Genomic DNA, 18,120 nt, shown 5'->3' on the forward strand with positions numbered 1-18,120 from the left:
TCAAAAAAAAAAAAAAAAAAAAAAAAAAAAAGACAAGACAAGGCAAGATAAATATATAATATTGAAGAAATCCGTTTGTTTAGTGTGTGTACATTCAATCATGGCTCAAAAAATTAGATGACAAAAAAGCACAAACAGGGCAGGTACGGAATGCAGAGGTTGGCATATTTATAGCCTTTTGCAGATAGCAGAGCTCCATTATCTCAAAAAGCCAAAGCCTGACTAGTGTTTCCCACGTCATCTTCCTCATTTCCGCAAGGCCGGGACTGGAGAAGAGGAGGTAGACCTGGGAGCCAACAGATGGCTATCGATCCCACCAAACAGACTAGGCAGTGGGCTTGCTAAACAACGAAGCTTCCAGAAGCGGACCCCACTTCCCATCCTCTAGTGGCCACATTGCTGATCCTAAAGCTTTTCTATGCAAAAACTAGCGGAATGCTATTGAATGTAGGTTTCCGAGGCAGACCTATTCTCTCCGGGTACTTCAACATCAATGGGGGCTTATTTGCCCAAGGGACGTCGCAACTGGGTCTTTCCCATTCTTTCATCGCTGGTGGTTCACCGCCCCCACTCTCCCCCATTGCCAGCTCTGCCTTAACCTCCCACGAAATCAAATCCCCGCTTTACCAACCCACAGCAGCCGGGGGGATGGGGAGTGGCGGGGGGTGGGGAGAAGTGGGGTGGGGTAGCCAGCCCCTCCCCCACCCAGCTGCGCCTACACCGACTAGAAACTACCAGTCCCGGCGTGCCCCGGGGCGGCGCGGGCGCAGGGGCGCGGGCGCGGCGGGTTGTCGTTGGCTGGAGCAGCGGCTGCGCGGGTCGCGCTGCTGTGAGGTCTGCGGGCGCTGGCAAATCCGGCCCAGGATGTAGAGCTGGCAGTTTCTGACGGCGCGTCTGACGCGGAGTTGGGTGGGGTAGAGAGTAGGGGGCGGTAGTCGGGGGTGGTGGGAGAAGGAGGAGGCGGCGAATCATTTATAAATGGCGCCGAAGCAGGACCCAAAGCCTAAATTCCAGGAGGGTGAGTGTGCGCCTTTGCGAAAAAGGCACCTAACGGCTCAGGAGATGGAGGCGGGCTCGAGGTGGTTGAGGTTTGAGGGCCGGGGGTGGCGCGGGGTGCGCCCTGGGAAGGCGGCGGATAGTGCTTTGTGCGGGGAAAGCGCATTGCGGATGGCAATTCCGATGCGTCATTGTGAGCGCTTTGTGAAGCGAGAGTGCCACGCAGGCGTTAGAGTGGGAGAGGGAGCGTTTGGCGCGTGGCACACCCTCGTCAAGTGTTTGTTATTGTTCTGAGGAAGAGGGCGCGGAGAGAGCAGCCTATTGTAGGGAGGCGACCGGAGCGCCATGGCGGCGGTTAGGGGAAGTGATGTGGCGGCGGGGGGAGGGGCAGCGGTGGTTTCTGGTGGTCCTGCAGCGCGCCCGGCCGCTTGGGCAGCCACGACGGGCAGTTAGGTGCTTCCTGGAGCCCCGGGGTGGTCGCGTTCGGTGGAGACTCGGAGCTGCGGATGGGGGTGGCTTTGGCGCCACGGGGCGGGAGAACTGCGTTGTAAAATGGCCGTTGCAACATGGCGGCGCCATCATGGCCGCCGGCATCTCTGCCCCGTCTTCAGGCGCAGCTTCAGGGCAGATGCAGCGCCCCCTTCCACGAAGACCGCAAGGTTGCCGGGACCCTTCGCTTACCTCAGAGTGGTGGGTGGGGACAGAAAAAAAAAAAAAAAGGATCAGTGGGATGAGCGTTTTCCTCCGCTTTGTGTTGCCTGGAGGCCTCACTCTGTTCTTAGGCGCAGTGCCAAGATCCTATGGTAATATTAGTGCGCTCTCGCTTTGCAGTTGCTCTTAAAAAGTAAATGAAAATGATCTGAATGCAGTGTTAACGCCGTTTGCATTTGTAAGTCCCATTGTCTCGATGTCGTTTTTTAAATGCAGTAATTGTTTGATTAGTTGCAGTGTTTAACAGTGACTTGAAAGTTGAGTTTGTTTTTATTAATTGGTTTTCGATTGACATGAGTTTTGGCTAAGGTTAGACTGCCAGTGGAAGGCAGCCCTTTAAATTTTCACAAAGCTTCAATTTATGTATAATAAGGTGGAGGTCTAATAACTAAAAAGGAAGTAAAATCCCGTTGAAAAGGAGGAACACTCTAATATTCGTTTTCATTGCTATGGAAATTTATGCTAGTTACCGTAAATACGGTGTCAACATGGGTACGATTTTTGTTCTAGGGATTTTTAGACTTGAATTAGAATTCCTTTTAGAGACACAAATCTCAAACCGTAGTACTGCGTATTGTAATCTTAGGGGATATTTAAGGGAGTTTTAGGGGTATTTTGTTAATGAGTGACTTTTTTGTTTGTATTTTTGAGACGATGTCTCACTCTGTCACCTAGGCTGGAGTGCTGTTATGGTATCTCGGCTCACCTCTGCCCCCCGGGCTAAAGCGAGCCTCCCACATAGCTCGGATCACAGACGCGCGCCGTCACGCCCGGCTGAGTTTTGTTCTTTAGGGGTTTTCTTTTCTGTCTTTGTGGAGTTTTTTTGTTTTTTTTTTTTGTTTTTGTATTTTTGGTAGAGACGGAGTTTCATGATGCCCAGGCTGGTCTTGAAGTCTTGGGCTCAAGCGATCCACCCGCCTCGGCCTCCCAAAGTGGGGGGATTACGGGCGTGAGCCATCGCGCTCAGCCGTGTGACATTTAATACCCTTCTCCCACCTTGAGAAGCTGTGACTCTACCTCCTATGGATTCATTATTTTACTAGACGTTTTCGAGCAGATATTCTTAGTGCATTAATTCAGAGGGTCCGTGAAATTGAATGAGGAAGATGTTTTTTTCTATCTATCCAAGTTTAGTATTTCAGTTAACAGTGTAATTCCTCCCCCCAAACCCCGGAAAAAAACGCCACATTAGTATTTTCAGTGTATTTTCATATCTCAGCATTACAGTTGTGGAAGATGTTTTCAGTTATCAATCATTCTCGTTTCTTCAAAATTGGGGTAGTTACTGGATGAGCAGCCAAGTCTTGTTTGTCTTGTAAGGTCATAGAACGTGACATTTAAAATGTTTTGGTGTTTTGGTACAGTTGATTTCCTTTGTACTACTGTGTGTTTTATGTATTTATGAAACCATTCGGCTCGTAGGCTGTATCAGACTGTCAAAGCACAAAAAGTTAATCGCTTCTGTAGGAATAGCCTAAGGTTGGCTGTTTAAGGAAGCGCTTTAGTTCTAGAGGGTTGCTAGTTGAGAGGGGAATAGCAGCAGAGAATTCCTTGTGCTGTTTTAAGTGGTGTAATTGGAGAAGAGTAGGAACCAGGGTATCCCCAAGTAAGGTTTAAAGCTATGTGAGAGATTCTGTAGTTAACATTATTTTCCAGGTGTGTTTTCTACTTGTGTTTAAAATGGAATTGTATAACCACCGTTTAAAAACGATTTTAGTGGGCTCGGCGCGGTGGCTCACGCCTCTAATCCCAGCACTTTGGGAGACTGAGGTCAGGAGTTCAGGACCAAGCCTGGCCAACCTGGTGAAACCTAGTCACTACTAAAAATACAAAAATTAGCAGGGCGTGGTGACAGGCGCCTGTAATCCCAGCTACTCGGGAGGCTGAGGCAGGAGAATCGCTTGAACCCCGGGAGGCAGGGGTGGCAGTAGGCCGATATCGTGCCATCGCACTCCAGCCTGGGCCACAGAGCGAGATTCCATCTCAAAAAAAAAATTATTTATTTATAAGATGATCAGAGAATATCTTGCAAGGGAAAAGGAATATTTTATGAGTGCTAACAGAATCGTCTTGAAACACTCCAGAGTAATGTAATGGTAGAAAAAAGAGTGGCGAGAAATAGTAATTTTTTGTGTGTGTTTTTGTTTTTGTTTTATTTTTGAGACAGAGTATTGCTCTGTTGCCCAGGCTGGAATGCAGTGGCTCTGATCTCGGGTCACTGCAGCCTCCGCCTCCTGGGTTCAAGCGATTCTTCTGCCTCAGCCTTCTGAGTAGCTGGGATTACAGGCACGTGCCACCGCACCCAGCTAATTTTTGTATTTTTAGTAGAGACGGTGTTTAACCATGTTGGCCAGGATGGTCTCGATCTCCTGACCTCGTCATCAGCCTACCTCGGCCTTCCAAAGTTATGGGATTACAGGTGCGAGCCGCTGCGCCCGGCCGAGAAATAGTGTTTTTTTTTTTTTTTTTTTTGAGGAGGAGTCTCGTTCTGTCGCCCGGGCTGGAGTGCAGTGGCCGGATCTCAGCTCACTGCAAGCTCCGCCTCCCGGGTTCACGCCATTCTCCTGCCTCAGCCTCCCGAGTAGCTGGGACTACAGGCGCCAGCCACCTCGCCCTGCTAGCTTTTTGTATTTTTTAGTAGAGACGGGGTTTCACCGTGTTAGCCAGGATGGTCTGGATCTCCTGACCTCGTGATCCACCCGTCTCGGCCTCCCAAAGTGCTGGGATTACAGGCTTGAGCCACCGTGCCCGGCGAGAAATAGTGTTTTTAATGATTCTTGTAAACTTGTAAAAAAGTTTTTTTATTTGAATGTTCTATAAGCAATTCTTAAGGCATAGTGATTTCTTTGCACTGGACTTGGTTTTCCATTGGAAATGCTTTTTTGTTCTGTTCTGTTTTGTTTTGTTTTTGAGATGGTGCATTTGCTGTCCTGGGTCATACTCCTCAGCCAGCTGTGTATTTTTTCAACAGAATACTAGGGCCTCGTAGCTAGAATGGAGGTCAGAGGGCTTCGGTTTCAGTGCACTTTTTTCTGGCAGCAGCAGCCAAGGGGAAAAAAATGGTAGGCCATTTTCAGAGTGCCTTTAAAATGTACCTGGAGAGTGAAATTAGGAAACACAGACCTGATCTGCTCTTTGGCGCTGTTATTAGCAGTATGGTTTAACCATTTGAGTTCTTGTTCCTGGGCTGTTGGAGAAGTCTTTGATCTCACTCTTTTCCAATCTCCACCTTAATGCAGAAATGCTCTGCGTAGGTCCAGCAGCCTCTAGCAGTGATTTTCTATAGAGTGAACTACTTACAAGGATTAAATAAAGTTAATAGGTCATGCTCTGGGAGATTCTTATAATATGGGTCTCTGGTGAGGCTTGAAAATACATAGTTTAAAAATATATTTTAAATTTAAATTTTTTTTTTTTGAGGCGGAGTCTTGCTCTGTCATCTGGGCTGGAGTGCAGTGGTGTGATCTCTGCTCACTGCAACCTCCAGCTCCTGGGTTCAAGCAATTCTCCTGTCTCAGCCTCCCGAGTAGCTGGGACTACAGGTGTGCACACCCACATCCGGGTGATACATAATATGTTTGTGTGTGTATATGTGTATATATACATGTGTGTATGTGTACATATGTGTATATGTGTGTGTGTATGTATATGTATATGAGAGATGGAGTCTCATTCTCACCCAGGCTGAAGTGCAGTGGCGCGATCTTAGCTCATTGCAACCTCCACCTCCTGGGTTCAAGTGATTCTCGTGCCTCAGCCTCCTGAGTAGCTGGGATTATAGGCACACACCACCATGCCTGGCTAATTTTTTGTACTTTTAGAAGAGAGACGGTTTCTCCTCTTGGCCAGGCTGTTCTCAAACTCCTGGCCTCAGGTGATCCACCCACCTCGGCTTCCCTAAGTACTGGGATTATAGGCGTGAGCCACCTCGTCATGTCTGCTCTGTTAATTTTAGAGCTAAAAAGGAGCTGACATTCTTGGATATTTCAGTTGTCCGTGGGTCTGTTGAAACCAAGTGGACTGAAAATGTGTGCAAAATCTTTCAGCTATAGTCAAATGTAATCTGAGGTACTGCCTAGAATTGCTTCCAAGACTTCCAGGTCCTGACATTTTGTTTAGTCTTGAGAGTAGGCTCAGCATAGACTGTTAAGTTCCAAAGGTTAGGCTTTATTGTCTCATTTCTTTGTTCATTGAAGCAGCTTAACACTTAGAACATCATTCCACATTTGAGGAATGAACATAGTGAGACCCCTTAATCCAGCCAATCTCTGATGCGTATTGATATTTTAATTTGTAGGATATTTTACTGAGTAAAAGGGTTGGAAGCAGAGATACAAGTGGAGAATAAAGGTCCTCAACTTAGAAAACCAGTTGAGGAAATCTTTAAAAAAACTGTATTTTCAGATGTACAGTTAAAACCAACCAACCTTGACAGCGTTGCAGGAGATTCTACCTATGTGCTTGACAGGTGATAGATGATTTGATTATTTAAGTAGATTGACCTGCTAATAAATTGTTTTTGTTTTTACCATCGGATACCAATGGTGTTTTTGTTGTAGGGTATGGTTGAAGTTTGAGCCAAAGTGGTACTCTGTATAGCTGTCCCCATTTTTCCTAATTTGGCTAGGAATACCCTAATAATAGTGTGATGACTCTCTAAGATGTGAATCATCTTATAGATGAGAAGAAATTACAATTAATCCAGTACTTTTTCTCCCTTTACAGGTGAGCGAGTGCTGTGCTTTCATGGGCCTCTTCTTTATGAAGCAAAGGTATGAAACTTGTTTTCTGTTGAGAAGTTGGCCAAAACTACTGGTTAGATCTGACTGTTTAATATACAAGTGCAGTGTTCTGTTGTTGTCTCAGTAAGAGAGTTGCCTGTTTTAGGTTCGTAGTTAATAAATTTCTTCATCTTTCTGGGATTTTTATTGTTTTGCTTAGTGGCTCAAATAAATTAAAACATTGCTACTCTCTTCCACTTTTCTTACCGATCTGGAAGTAGCATTTGAGGGGAGTGTTAGAAGGGGAAGATGGGTTGTGGGGAAAAATAGCATTTTATGGTTAATGACTTGGTGAGAAAACATTGCTCAAGTTACTTTTAAAAGTAAATATAAGCTGAGTAAGCATTGAGCTAATTATATTAGGTTAAAGGTAAAAGCTAATATTAAAAATAACTATATTTAACTTTTGATTGTTGGTTTGTCTGGCAAAATTTGAATCCTGGTAGGCTCCTTTTGTATCAGAGTGTGCTCCAGTTATAAAAACTGATTTTACATTTAGCTGAAGGTAAGCAGGAGAATGCATTCCAAAGTCAAAAAAAGTTGTAGTATTTTGTTTCTGATAACTTCTTTAGTAAAAATATTTAAGACTTGACTATACCTTAAACAGTTGTAGCTCTAAAAATGAACTCTAAAAAACATACAAAACAGTATGTTAATTTATGCAATTTCTGCGTAAATTCTTGAATAGTTTTATGCTATTATCTGTCTGAAAATAGCCTTAATTATAAAGTGTTAGACAATTCTGACTAAATATTAGCTATTTTCACTACTTTTTTTTTTCCTGTGTTCTAAATACACAGAAGTGTATTTTTAAAGTTCTGAAGAGCCAAACGCAGTGGCACATGCATGTAGTTTCAACTACTCAGAAGGCTGAGGCTAGAGGATTGCTTGAGCCCAGGAGTTCAAGGCCAGTGTGGGCAACCAAGCGAGACTCTCTCTCTCCCCCCCCCCGCCCCTCCCCCGACAGTGTTGCTCTGTCACCCAGGCTGGAGTGCAGTGGTGCGACCTCCGCCTCCTGGGTTGAAGCAGTTCTCCTGCCTCAGCCTCTTGAGTAGCTGGGATTACAGGGGCCAGTCACCACACCCAGCTAATTTTTGTAGTTTCAGTAGAGACGGGGTTTCATTATGTTGACCAGGGTGGTCTTGAACTCCTGACCTTGTGATCCACCTGCCTCGGCCTCACAAAGTGTTGGGATTAGAGGCATGAGCCACCACCCCGCGGGAGACTGTCTCTTAAAAAAAAAATCCTAAAATGGCTGAATTTGGATGTATGGAGATGGTCAGGAATTTCTAAGTATGTGTATATGTGCATATATCTTAATGATAAGATTTATACAGTTTATAAGTTTATACAGTTTATAAGTGCTAAATGACGGCTCATGGCCAGGTGCCGTGACTTACAAGCCTGTCATCCCAGGGCTTTGGGGAGCCAAGGCAGGAGGATCTCTTGAGGTCAGGAGTTTGAGATCAGTCTGGGCAAGATAGCAAGACTGTCTCTACCAAAAAAAAAATTGTGTGTCCTGTTAATCATTTTTATCCCTGAATGTTGTTTTTTGTGTATCAACGTTTGGCAAACTCTACTAAACTGGCTGAGTTTTCTCCTGGCAGCTGACACTGTGGTGAACAATTTTTGAATTGAAGCTGTCAAAACAAATTAAACTGTTGTGGTTATTTTGGTTTTCTCTTAAAGACTTTTAAATCCAAATCCAGTCAGTCATCACTTGTCATAGTTAATGACTTGCTTCTAATAATTCCTTTTGTCTGGCTGCTTTTAAGAAAAATGTGAATTTTTTTTTTTTTTTTTTTGAGACGGAGTCTCGCTCTGTCACCCAGGCTGGAGTGCAGTGGCCGGATCTCAGCTCACTGCAAGCTCCGCCTCCCGGGTTTACGCCATTCTCCTGCCTCAGCCTCCCGAGTAGCTGGGACTACAGGCGCCCGCCACCTCGCACGGCTAGTTTTTTGTATTTTTAAGTAGAGACAGGGTTTCACCGGGTTAGCCAGGATGGTCTTGATCTCCTGACCTTGTGATCCGCCCGTCTCGGCCTCCCAAAGTGCTGGGATTACAGGCTTGAGCCACCGTGCCTGGCCCTGTGAAATATTTTTAATTCATTGCTTTACAAGTTGTTTAATTTTTCTCAAACAGGTCCGTTTACTGCCTTTCATAAGCCAATGAAGTTCTTTTATAATGTAGTTTAAAGACTTTGTTTGCTTTAGAGGAATTTGCTTTTGAAATAAATATAGCTCCTGGCTAATTAGACTGAGAAAACACAAGCATAGCTTTCTTTAAGCTGTCCTTGGATGGCTTTTGTAATCCATTGATTAAAGATTTAGGGTGACCTTTTATGCTTGTGGTTCTCAGCTTTGTTGGACCTTTTGTGACTAATCTGCAGTTTTGTAACTTGAGTATTCTGCAAGCTTAAATAGTGTTCTCTTAGTCCTTTTGTTCAGGCCACCATAAAGCTTGTGTAGAGTGTCTGAAGGATGATTTGAAAAGGTAGTGTCTCTTTAAAAAATTTCTAAGTGACTTATTATTATTTTTTTTTTAATTTCAGTGTGTAAAGGTTGCCATAAAGGACAAACAAGTGAAATACTTTATACATTACAGTGGTTGGAATAAAAAGTGAGTATTAGATCTTACAATTTTATTTATAATTAACAAGATAGCTTGTGTCACGGACTGGCTTAACAAGCATATGCTTTTCAATTCTTCTGCAGTTTTAATGTAATGTAGTACATATTGAAAGCAAGGGTGAATCATTTGTAGTGTGACAAAACTATTGGAAATTAGGGTACTGAGCCATTTTAATTTAAATATAGTTGGTTCTTGGGAATATTTATTATGTGCTAGTGTAATACCTGATAGTCATATAGTCAACCAATTATTCTGGTTGAACGTGGCAATCACATTTTTCTGTTTTGTTTCTGTTTTTTTTTTTTTTTCCGGTTTTGGTACATTTTTAGGATGGCCTGAATTTTTTGGCCTTACCACAAACATTGATTATATATGTTACTTCAAGCAGCTGTGCTAAAAACCAGTTGGGTTTTCTCTCTAGAAAAGGGGAAAGGATAAAGGTTGCTTCATTGAGAAATAAAGACAGAATTTACTAACCCATTTTCTGAACTTCGGAAACACGATTTAGTGTTGACAGAAAATTACTTCATGTGACTCACTTTTTAGCATGATTTAACACAGAAATTCAATTACAGAGTCTTAATTTCTCACCCTTACCAAGAGTTAAGCCTTTTTTTTTTATTTTGGAGATGGAGTTTCACTTTTTTTTGCCTGGGCTGGAGTGCAATGGCGTGAGCTTGGCTCGCTGCAACCTCTGCCTCCTGGGTTCCAAGCGATTCTCCTGCTTCAGCCTCCTGAGTAGCTGGGATTACAGGCAGCCGCCACCACGCCCAGCTAATTTTTTGTGTTTTTAATAGAGATGGAGTTTCACCACATTGGCCAGGCTGGTTTTGAACTTCTGACCTCAGGTGATCCTCCCAAAGTGCTGGGATTACAGGTGTGAGCCACTGTGCCCGGCCTGTGTGTGTGTGTGTGTAAAGCACCAATGTTACTGATCTATTTCCAGGAATGGACAGTGGGTATAGATTGAACACATTCTAGAATGTCCATACAGTGGAGCTCTTTTTCAGTGATGAGACTTTTCTCCTTGGGCCTCACAAATAACCCTGTCTAAAAATTTACCCAAGTCTCCTATTTGGTGATTGTAATTAAAAGACTTGTAATTTTTACTATGGGAGATTTTACATTTTATTAATGATGCTTTGTCCTTCAAAGATAGCACTGCCATTGCTATTTAGTATTGTTCTTGCGGAATTGCCCTCTAGTAACTTAAGGCTTTGTGTCACCTGACTCAGGCTCTGGTACCTGGTTTACCATGGGAGCAGTGCCATCTGATTTGATGAGTATTCTGTTACTATGGAAGGAGTTTTTTTTTTCCCTGTGAAGTTCACTGGCCCTGTGACTTTGGTCTTGTTTCATCTAGTACTCTATCTAGGTGACCAACCCAGTTAATTTTATTTCTTAGGAAGTTGTTTTCACATATCAGATGTTTTCAGCTGAGAATTTATTAGACATTTCACTTCCATTAATATAAATGTGGAAAGGTAGAAATGTGAAATGCATAGAAGTGCGTCCTGACAGCTTGGGGGTTTTTTCCCCAGTTAATGATAATTAAAGTATTTCTGTTGGTTTGTTTTTTTTTTTGAGACGGAGTCTCGCTCTGTTACCCAGGCTGGAGTGCAGTGGCCGGATCTCAGCTCACTGCAAGCTCTGCCTCCCGGGTCTACGCCATTCTCCTGCCTCAGCCTCCCGAGTAGCTGGGACTACAGGCGCCCGCCACCTCGCCCGGCTAGTTTTTTGTATTTTTTAGTAGAGATGGGGTTTCACCGTGTTAGCCAGGATGGTCTGGATCTCCTGACCTCGTGATCCGCCCGTCTCGGCCTCCCAAAGTGCTGGGATTACAGGCTTGAGCCACCGCGCCCGGCCTTAATTAAAGTATTTCTAATAATCAGTGAGATGTGGTGGTGTGCACCTGTAGCCTCAGCTACTTGGAAGGCTGAGGCAGGAGGATTATTTGAGCCCAGGAGTTTGAGGCTGCAGTGAACTATGGTGTGCCACTGCACTCTAGCCTGTGTAACAGAGCAAGACCTGGACTCCTTTAAAAAGAAACAATAACATCTATTTCTAATAATGATAGGTAATGTCTAATAATGATAGGTAACTCCAGCCTCATTGACTTGTATTTTAAATATTGAGAAGTTGGGAAAATAACAGAGAAACCTGTCTTGGTGGAAGTAAACTGTGCTTTTAGTACTAAATGGATTCTAGTATCTAGGAAACAGGGAAATAGTGACTCGTAGTGTATCTCATAGCTTTTTATTACTAAATAGTGCCTTGCTAAAACTGCATTTCAATCTTTATTAGACTTACATTTTATGTGTTGATATTCTGACAATATCCAGATAAAGTTGAGAGTGTTAGGAGAATCTCATTTCTCTACAGGAAAGATAATAATTTTATGCATACTATGAGTGGGAAAGACCATAAAGGATATAAAAGAAAAATACAAAGCACATTTATGGGTTAGGCTTACTCTCCTCCACCTCCTGCATTTTAAAGGAATTGTTTTAGAGCCAGTATGGAGGTACCTATACTTTTAGCTTCTTGGGAGGCTGAGGTTGAGCCCAGGAGTTTGAGGCCAGCCTGGGCAACATAGCTAGACACCCCTCTTATAATTAAGCAAATAAAAATTATAAAGAAATGTTTGAGGCTGGGTGGTGGCTCACGCCTGTAATCTCAGCACTTTGGGAGGCCAGAGTGGTTGGATCACTTGAGGTCAGGAGTTTGACTCCTGCCTGGCCAACATGGTGAAACCCCATCTCTACTAAAAATAAAAAAAATTAGCCAGGTGTGGTGGCACACGCCTGTAGTCCCAGCTGTTTAGGAGATTGAGGCAGGAGAATCACTTGAACCCGGGAGGTGGAGATTGCAGTGAGCTGAGGTCGCACCACTGTATTCCAGCCTAGGCTGCAGAGCGAGACTCAGGGAAAAAAAAAAAGATTGAACACATAAGAAACGAAGTAAAGGAAACTATGGAAAAAGAATAGAATAAAGAAGATATTTTTAAAAACCTTAAATTATTTTAGAATTTCACCTTAGTAACTGTGAATACAGCTTTTGTGCTTGGTTCTTTTTTACATATAATAGATACCCTGTATAAAATTGCACACATAGATGTGTACAGCGCAAAGAGTGGATTTTAAGAGGCATTTGTAGCTTGTCACAAATTGTGAAAATAGCAAATGCTTTGTATTTTCTGATTTTACTGCTTCGAAAAATTTTCCTCTTTGGTGTATTGTAGTCCAGTAACTCGAAGAAATGATAGGTTTGTGTAGATTTTTTTGTTCTCAACTAATTTGACACATATTAATTACTGTTGGGGAAAGTTAAGAAAAAATGGCATCAAATATTAGATTTGTTACTATCTTTGTAGATGTATCGAGGAATATATCAGAAATGTCTTTGGTTGACTTGGCGTGTAGATAAATATACGCAATATTGAAAGAATGATCTTAGCTTTAGGAAGTCTTCAAAGAAACCTTTAAATTCATTTTGAAAGGAGGAGGAGTTATTCAAATACCTAGCGTGTTGTGTATTTAGTCTGTGTAAGTACTGCCCATGGATCATTGTGACTCTGGAAAGTAGTCATGGTACCGTTAGAAAATTACAGAATTCTAGATGGGTGTGATGACTCACGCCTGTAATCCCAACACTTGGGGAGGCCAAGGTGGGCAGATCACCTGAGGTCAGGAGTTCGAGATCAGCCTGGGCAACACAATGAGACTCTGTCTCAAAAAAAAAAAAAAAAAGAAAAGAAAAGAAAATTACGAAATTCTTTTATGCTTCACCTATATATAAAATTTTCTGAGTGGCCTTCAGTTATTACCATGGATCATTATAACTTTGGGAATTGCACTCACAAATGACCTTTAGAAAATTCTGAAATTTGGGCCGGGTGTGGTGGCTCACGCCTGTAATCCCAGCACTTTGTTAGGCCAAGGTGGGCGGATCACAAGGTCAGGAGTTCGAGACCAGCCTGGCCACCATGGTGAAACCCTGTCTCTACTAAAAGTACAAAAATTAGCTGGGTGTGGTGGCTCATGCCTGTAATCCCAGCTACTCGGGAGGCTGAGGCAGGAGAACCACTTGAACCTGGGAGGCAGAGGTTGCAGTGAACCGAGATCGTGCCACTGACTCTAGCCTGGGTGACAGAGCAAGACTCATCTCAAAAAAAAAAAAAAACTCTTGCCGGGTGGGATGGCTCAGGCCTGTAATCCCAGCACTTTGGGAGACCTAGGCAGGTGGATCATGAGGTCAGGAGTCAAGACCAGCCTGGCCAACATGGTGAAACTCCATCTCTACTAAGAATACAAAAATTAGCTGGGGGTGGTGGCGCGCACCTTTAGTCGCAGCTACTTGGGAGGCTGAGACAGGGGAATCGCTTGAATTCAGGAGGTGGAGGTTGCAGTGAGCCGAGATCATGCCACTGCACTCCAGCCTGGAGTGAGACTTTGTCTTAACAAAAAAGAAAACATTCTGAAATTCTTTTATGTTTGACTTATATGTAAAAATTTGAGTGTTTGGCTTTCAGTTATTCTAGTAGTGATGTTCCTTAGAGCAAAAGATGTCCACTTCATTTTTCTTTGGTTCAGCAAGGATTGTCAGCTCTTTACATATAAAGCAAACTCTAGCAGTAACTTTGTGTTTAGAGCAAGGTGCTTATTTAAATACATTTTATATCAGTGGGAAAGGGTTTATAACATTCTAAAATGGAAACTTGTAATTGAAAATTGGCCAACTCCCTTTGATTTAGAGAGAATTGGAATAGATATAAATACATGGCCAGGCACGGTGGCTCACGCCTGTAATCCCAGCACTTTGGGAAGCTGAGGTGGGCGGATCACCTGAGGTTGGGAATTTGAGACAAGCCTGACCAACGTGGAGAAACCCCGTCTCTACTAAAAATACAAAATTAACCAGGTGTGGTGGCGCATGCCCGTAATCCCAGCTACTCAGGAGGCTGAGTCAGGAGAATTGCTTGAACCCAGGAGGTGGAGGTTGTGGTGAGCCAAGATCGCACCGTTGCACTCCAGCCTGGGCAACAAGAGTGCAATTCCGTCTCAAAAAAATATATATATATATACACACACACACACACACATACATATAAATATCTCAAAAATCTCATTTTGAAAATGGCTTGTGTGGGGTACTTTTTAAAATTCATACAACAAAACCTTAATCCCCAAATTGGAATTTTCTTAAACTTCAGTTAATCTTTTTTCAAAAACATACTAGATTTGATTGAGATTTCTAAATTTTCAAACCTCATTAGAATTTGTTGACACAGACACTTAAATATTCCATTTGTAAATGAATCTTAATAAAGCTGAAGCCAAATTCTGCACCTGGTCACTGAGATTACTTTGTACTATGCTGTCTGTATCAGAAGTGCTGTGAGGCCCAGGCGCTCTGAAAAATCATTGAAGACACGTGAGGATATTGTAGCCCTTTTTCCTGTTCCTGAAGGAGCTCCCTCAGTACACCACCCCCTCCTGACCTCTAGGTAAATGCATGTTTTGAAATTTTCTCTAGGAAATCATGTTCAGGATTGCTTTTTATTATTTTCCTTTTGGCTGTATTATATGAGGTCAGAGGTGGGAAGTCATTAAACAAAAGAAGGTCTTAAATTTTTTTTTAATTGGGTACCTTGAGAGTACACCTAATTGTGTCACTAAAGGAGCTCCATCAGCAGGAGAAGGAGAAAAGATTAACTGCCCAAAAAAATTTAGCATTCCCTAAGAAATAACACTGTTTTCGTTTGCCATTTTTGGTGAAAAAACATAATCAGAAATTGTGTTTTGAACAAGCTTTTTAAAGTGCCAAAATGCCTTAACATTTTTAAGAGAGTTGGTTCTGCCTTCTAATATTTAGAAAGCCAGCTTTCTGATCAGCCTTGAAAGTTAGTGTGTGTTCATTTGTGACTGAATGAAGGTGAAGAATGGTGTCGAATCATTTTAATACTTTACAAACTTGGCTAGGTCCCAGTCTGGTTGGTGTTTGAGTATTGTAGACTTCCTTATATATTTCTGACATACTTTTAGTGTTGTTTGTGTCAGAGATTCTCAGGTGTTTTACATGTATTCTCATAACAATTTTTTGAGATAAATACTGTCGTTCTCATTTCATAATGAAATGAAAACACAAAAAGCTATGTGGAACTTTGTCATTACACACGGCTGGTTTTAATTTTTAAAAATAACTGAGTTTTTGACTCCTGTGCTTTATTTTTGACAATTAAAGTCTTTAAGATAACACAAGGCTAATCACTTAGTGAATGTTACATTAGGTGCCAGACTCTTAAGCCATTTCTAAAAATGATTTGAATAATCTGCTTTTGGACTCCGGCAGCTTAGATTTGGAATGCTGCTTTTTGAAAATAAAAAGTTTTCCTTTTTACAGAACAGACTTCCTTTAGGTTTTCATTGTAGTTGAGACTGTATTTGTAGTGCCAGTTCATCAAATTATTTCAGAGAAATCCAGTCTTGCCTCTTGGATCTCAGAAAATAAGTTGGAGAATAGAGTATTTTTGAGTTAAATTTTAACTTTCCTCTTTTTCAGTTGGGATGAGTGGGTTCCAGAGAGCAGAGTACTCAAATACGTGGACACCAATTTGCAGAAACAGCGAGAACTTCAAAAAGCCAATCAGTAAGTTTGTTTTGTGAACTGAATATTAAGGAGAAATGCCTGTAGATTAATTTTTGGGCATGGAAATGTGGAAACAGTGGAAATCATGTTGGCTGCCCTGCCTATAAAATAATTTCTGGTACCTCTCAGCTGCTGTGTTACAGCTTTGACTTCAAGTAATCAAGCCATTTCTAGGTAAAGGAAGTAGCTACCTGCCATTACTTGAGCTTATCTTTAGATCTAGGTAGAAAACAGCAGAATGTTTTTGGAAATTGCTATAGGTGTGAACTCATTGGTAAACATCTTTCTTATTTTTGGGGCTCTGGAAGACAAATTTGGTGGGGAAACAAAGCAAACGAGGCATTTCCTATTCTGTTTTTCATCTCTGAAAGTACAGGAAAAGGAACCCTGAAAGACTGTATGATCTATAGGGTAATTTCAAAGTTGAAATGTATATTTAAAAAAATTAAAATGATGGCCGGGCGTGGTGGCTCATGCCTGTAATCCCAGCACTCTGGGTGGCTGAGGCGGGTGGATTACGAGATAAGGAGATCGAGACCATCGTGGCTAACACGGTGAAACCCTGTCTCTACCAAAAATACAAAAATTTAGCTGGGCATGGTGGCAGCCGCCTGTAGTTCCAGCTACTTGGGAGGCTGAGGCAGGAGAATGGCGTGAACCTGGGAGGCGGAGCTTGCAGTGCGCGGAGATCACGCCACTGCATTCCAGCCTGAGCGACAGCAAAACTCTGTCTCAGAGACAGGAAAAAAAAAAAAAAGGGAACAAATAAAACATTGGGATTAGTGAATTCCAAATCAAATGGAATTTTCAGTGCTGTGAGAACTATTACAGTCACTTTTTATTACATTAATTGAGCCTTTTTCTCTTTCTTATTTTGTTTGATTTTTTGGAAATATCCCTGTCCAACTTGTTAAAAACTTGGTGCCAGAATTTGAATATAAATTCCTAATGGAATCAGGCTGACATAATTTTTTTTTTTTCACGTAAATGCTCATATTATGTTGACATTACTGAAATTATTTTTGAAGGGAGCAGTATGCAGAGGGGAAGATGAGAGGGGCTGCCCCAGGAAAGAAGACATCTGGTCTGCAACAGAAAAATGTTGAAGTGTAAGAAGCTCTTTGTTTTGATTTTGCATACTATATGTGAAGATAATGTTTTATACTCATTATGTGTTAGACTGTGTTGAAAATTGAAACTTTCGGAACATTGTCGGAACCAGTAAGAATCCCATTCCTTAGGTATCAGGTCATTAAAGTAGTTTAAAATCATATTGCTTAATTTTCCTCAGCAGGTTCCCCCTCCCTTTAACTTGTGTGTATAAATATATGTGTGTATAACGTTTTCTCTTACAAAGATAGTATTAGTGGTTATAAGTTTTGAGATAATTTTTGGCAAGCCTTTTCAAACGTAAAAAGCAAGTGCTGGCAAGTGCTAAAAATACATACCAATTAACTCCCACTTTGGTGAAACCCATGGTAAGAATTTGTGAGAAGTTAAGTTTTCAAATAACTGCCCTCCCCGTCTTCACCCCCAAGAAAACCTTTGCTTTTTTTGAGACAGAGTTTCGCTCTTGTTGCCCAGGCTGGAGCGCGGTGGTGTGATCTGTGCTCACTGCAACCTCTGCCTCCGGGTTCAAGTGATTCTCCTGCCTCAGCCTCTCAGGTAGCTGGGATTATAGGCATGCGCGACCACGTCTGGCTGATTTTTGTATTTTTAGTAGAGATGGGGTTTCACCATGTTGTCAGGCTGACCTCCTGACCTCAGGTGATCCACCTGCCTCGGCCTCCCAAAATGCTGGGATTACAGGCGTGAGCCACTGCTTCCGGCCCAAAACCATTACTTCTTGTTAACTCTAGATTTTAGAATATCTGATAAGAAGCCTAGAGTGAGAAAGTCATGTGCATGTATACATTTTGTATGTTTAAAGTTTGTGTAGGATGGTGTGGTGGCTCACACCTCTAATTCCCCTACTTTGGGAGGCTGAGTCAGGAGGATGATTTGAGCCCAGGAGTTTGAGACCAACTTGGGCAGCATCGGGAGCCCCTGGTTCTACAGAAAAATAAAAAATTAGCCCGGGGGGTGGTGGCACATGCTCGTAGTCCCACCTATTCAGGAAGCCGATATGTGAGGATCACTTGAGCCCAGGAGGTCAAGGCTGCACTTTAGTCTTGGCAACTGAATGAGACCCTGTCTTAAAAAAAGAAAAAAAAAAGTTGATGTACCTGAAAGTGGATGACAAGAGTGATAATAAGTACTCTTAAGTATTTGTTAATAATAAAAACAAAGATTATAATTTTTATTAAGAGGCCATTTTATTTCTTACCAGACTTTTTTTTTTTTTTTTTTTTTT

General features: G+C 42.3%; 1 protein-coding gene across 1 annotated transcript in view; it reads left to right on the top strand.

The window, feature by feature from the left end:
* The first annotated feature begins 736 nt into the window (after nt 1-736).
* Nucleotides 737-18,120, top strand: part of MORF4L1 (mortality factor 4 like 1) — a 27,255-nt gene continuing 9,871 nt past the window's right edge. Inside the window, exons 1-5 of the mRNA XM_023193400.2 lie at nt 737-1,018; nt 6,433-6,479; nt 9,040-9,107; nt 15,681-15,767; nt 16,796-16,876. Coding sequence (XP_023049168.1) covers nt 979-1,018; nt 6,433-6,479; nt 9,040-9,107; nt 15,681-15,767; nt 16,796-16,876 — 323 coding nt within the window. The 5' untranslated portion in view covers nt 737-978. The remainder of the gene's footprint in view (nt 1,019-6,432; nt 6,480-9,039; nt 9,108-15,680; nt 15,768-16,795; nt 16,877-18,120) is intronic.

Source organism: Piliocolobus tephrosceles, chromosome 6 (assembly GCF_002776525.5).
Source record: "Piliocolobus tephrosceles isolate RC106 chromosome 6, ASM277652v3, whole genome shotgun sequence".
NCBI classification, from domain to species: Eukaryota; Metazoa; Chordata; class Mammalia; order Primates; family Cercopithecidae; genus Piliocolobus; species Piliocolobus tephrosceles.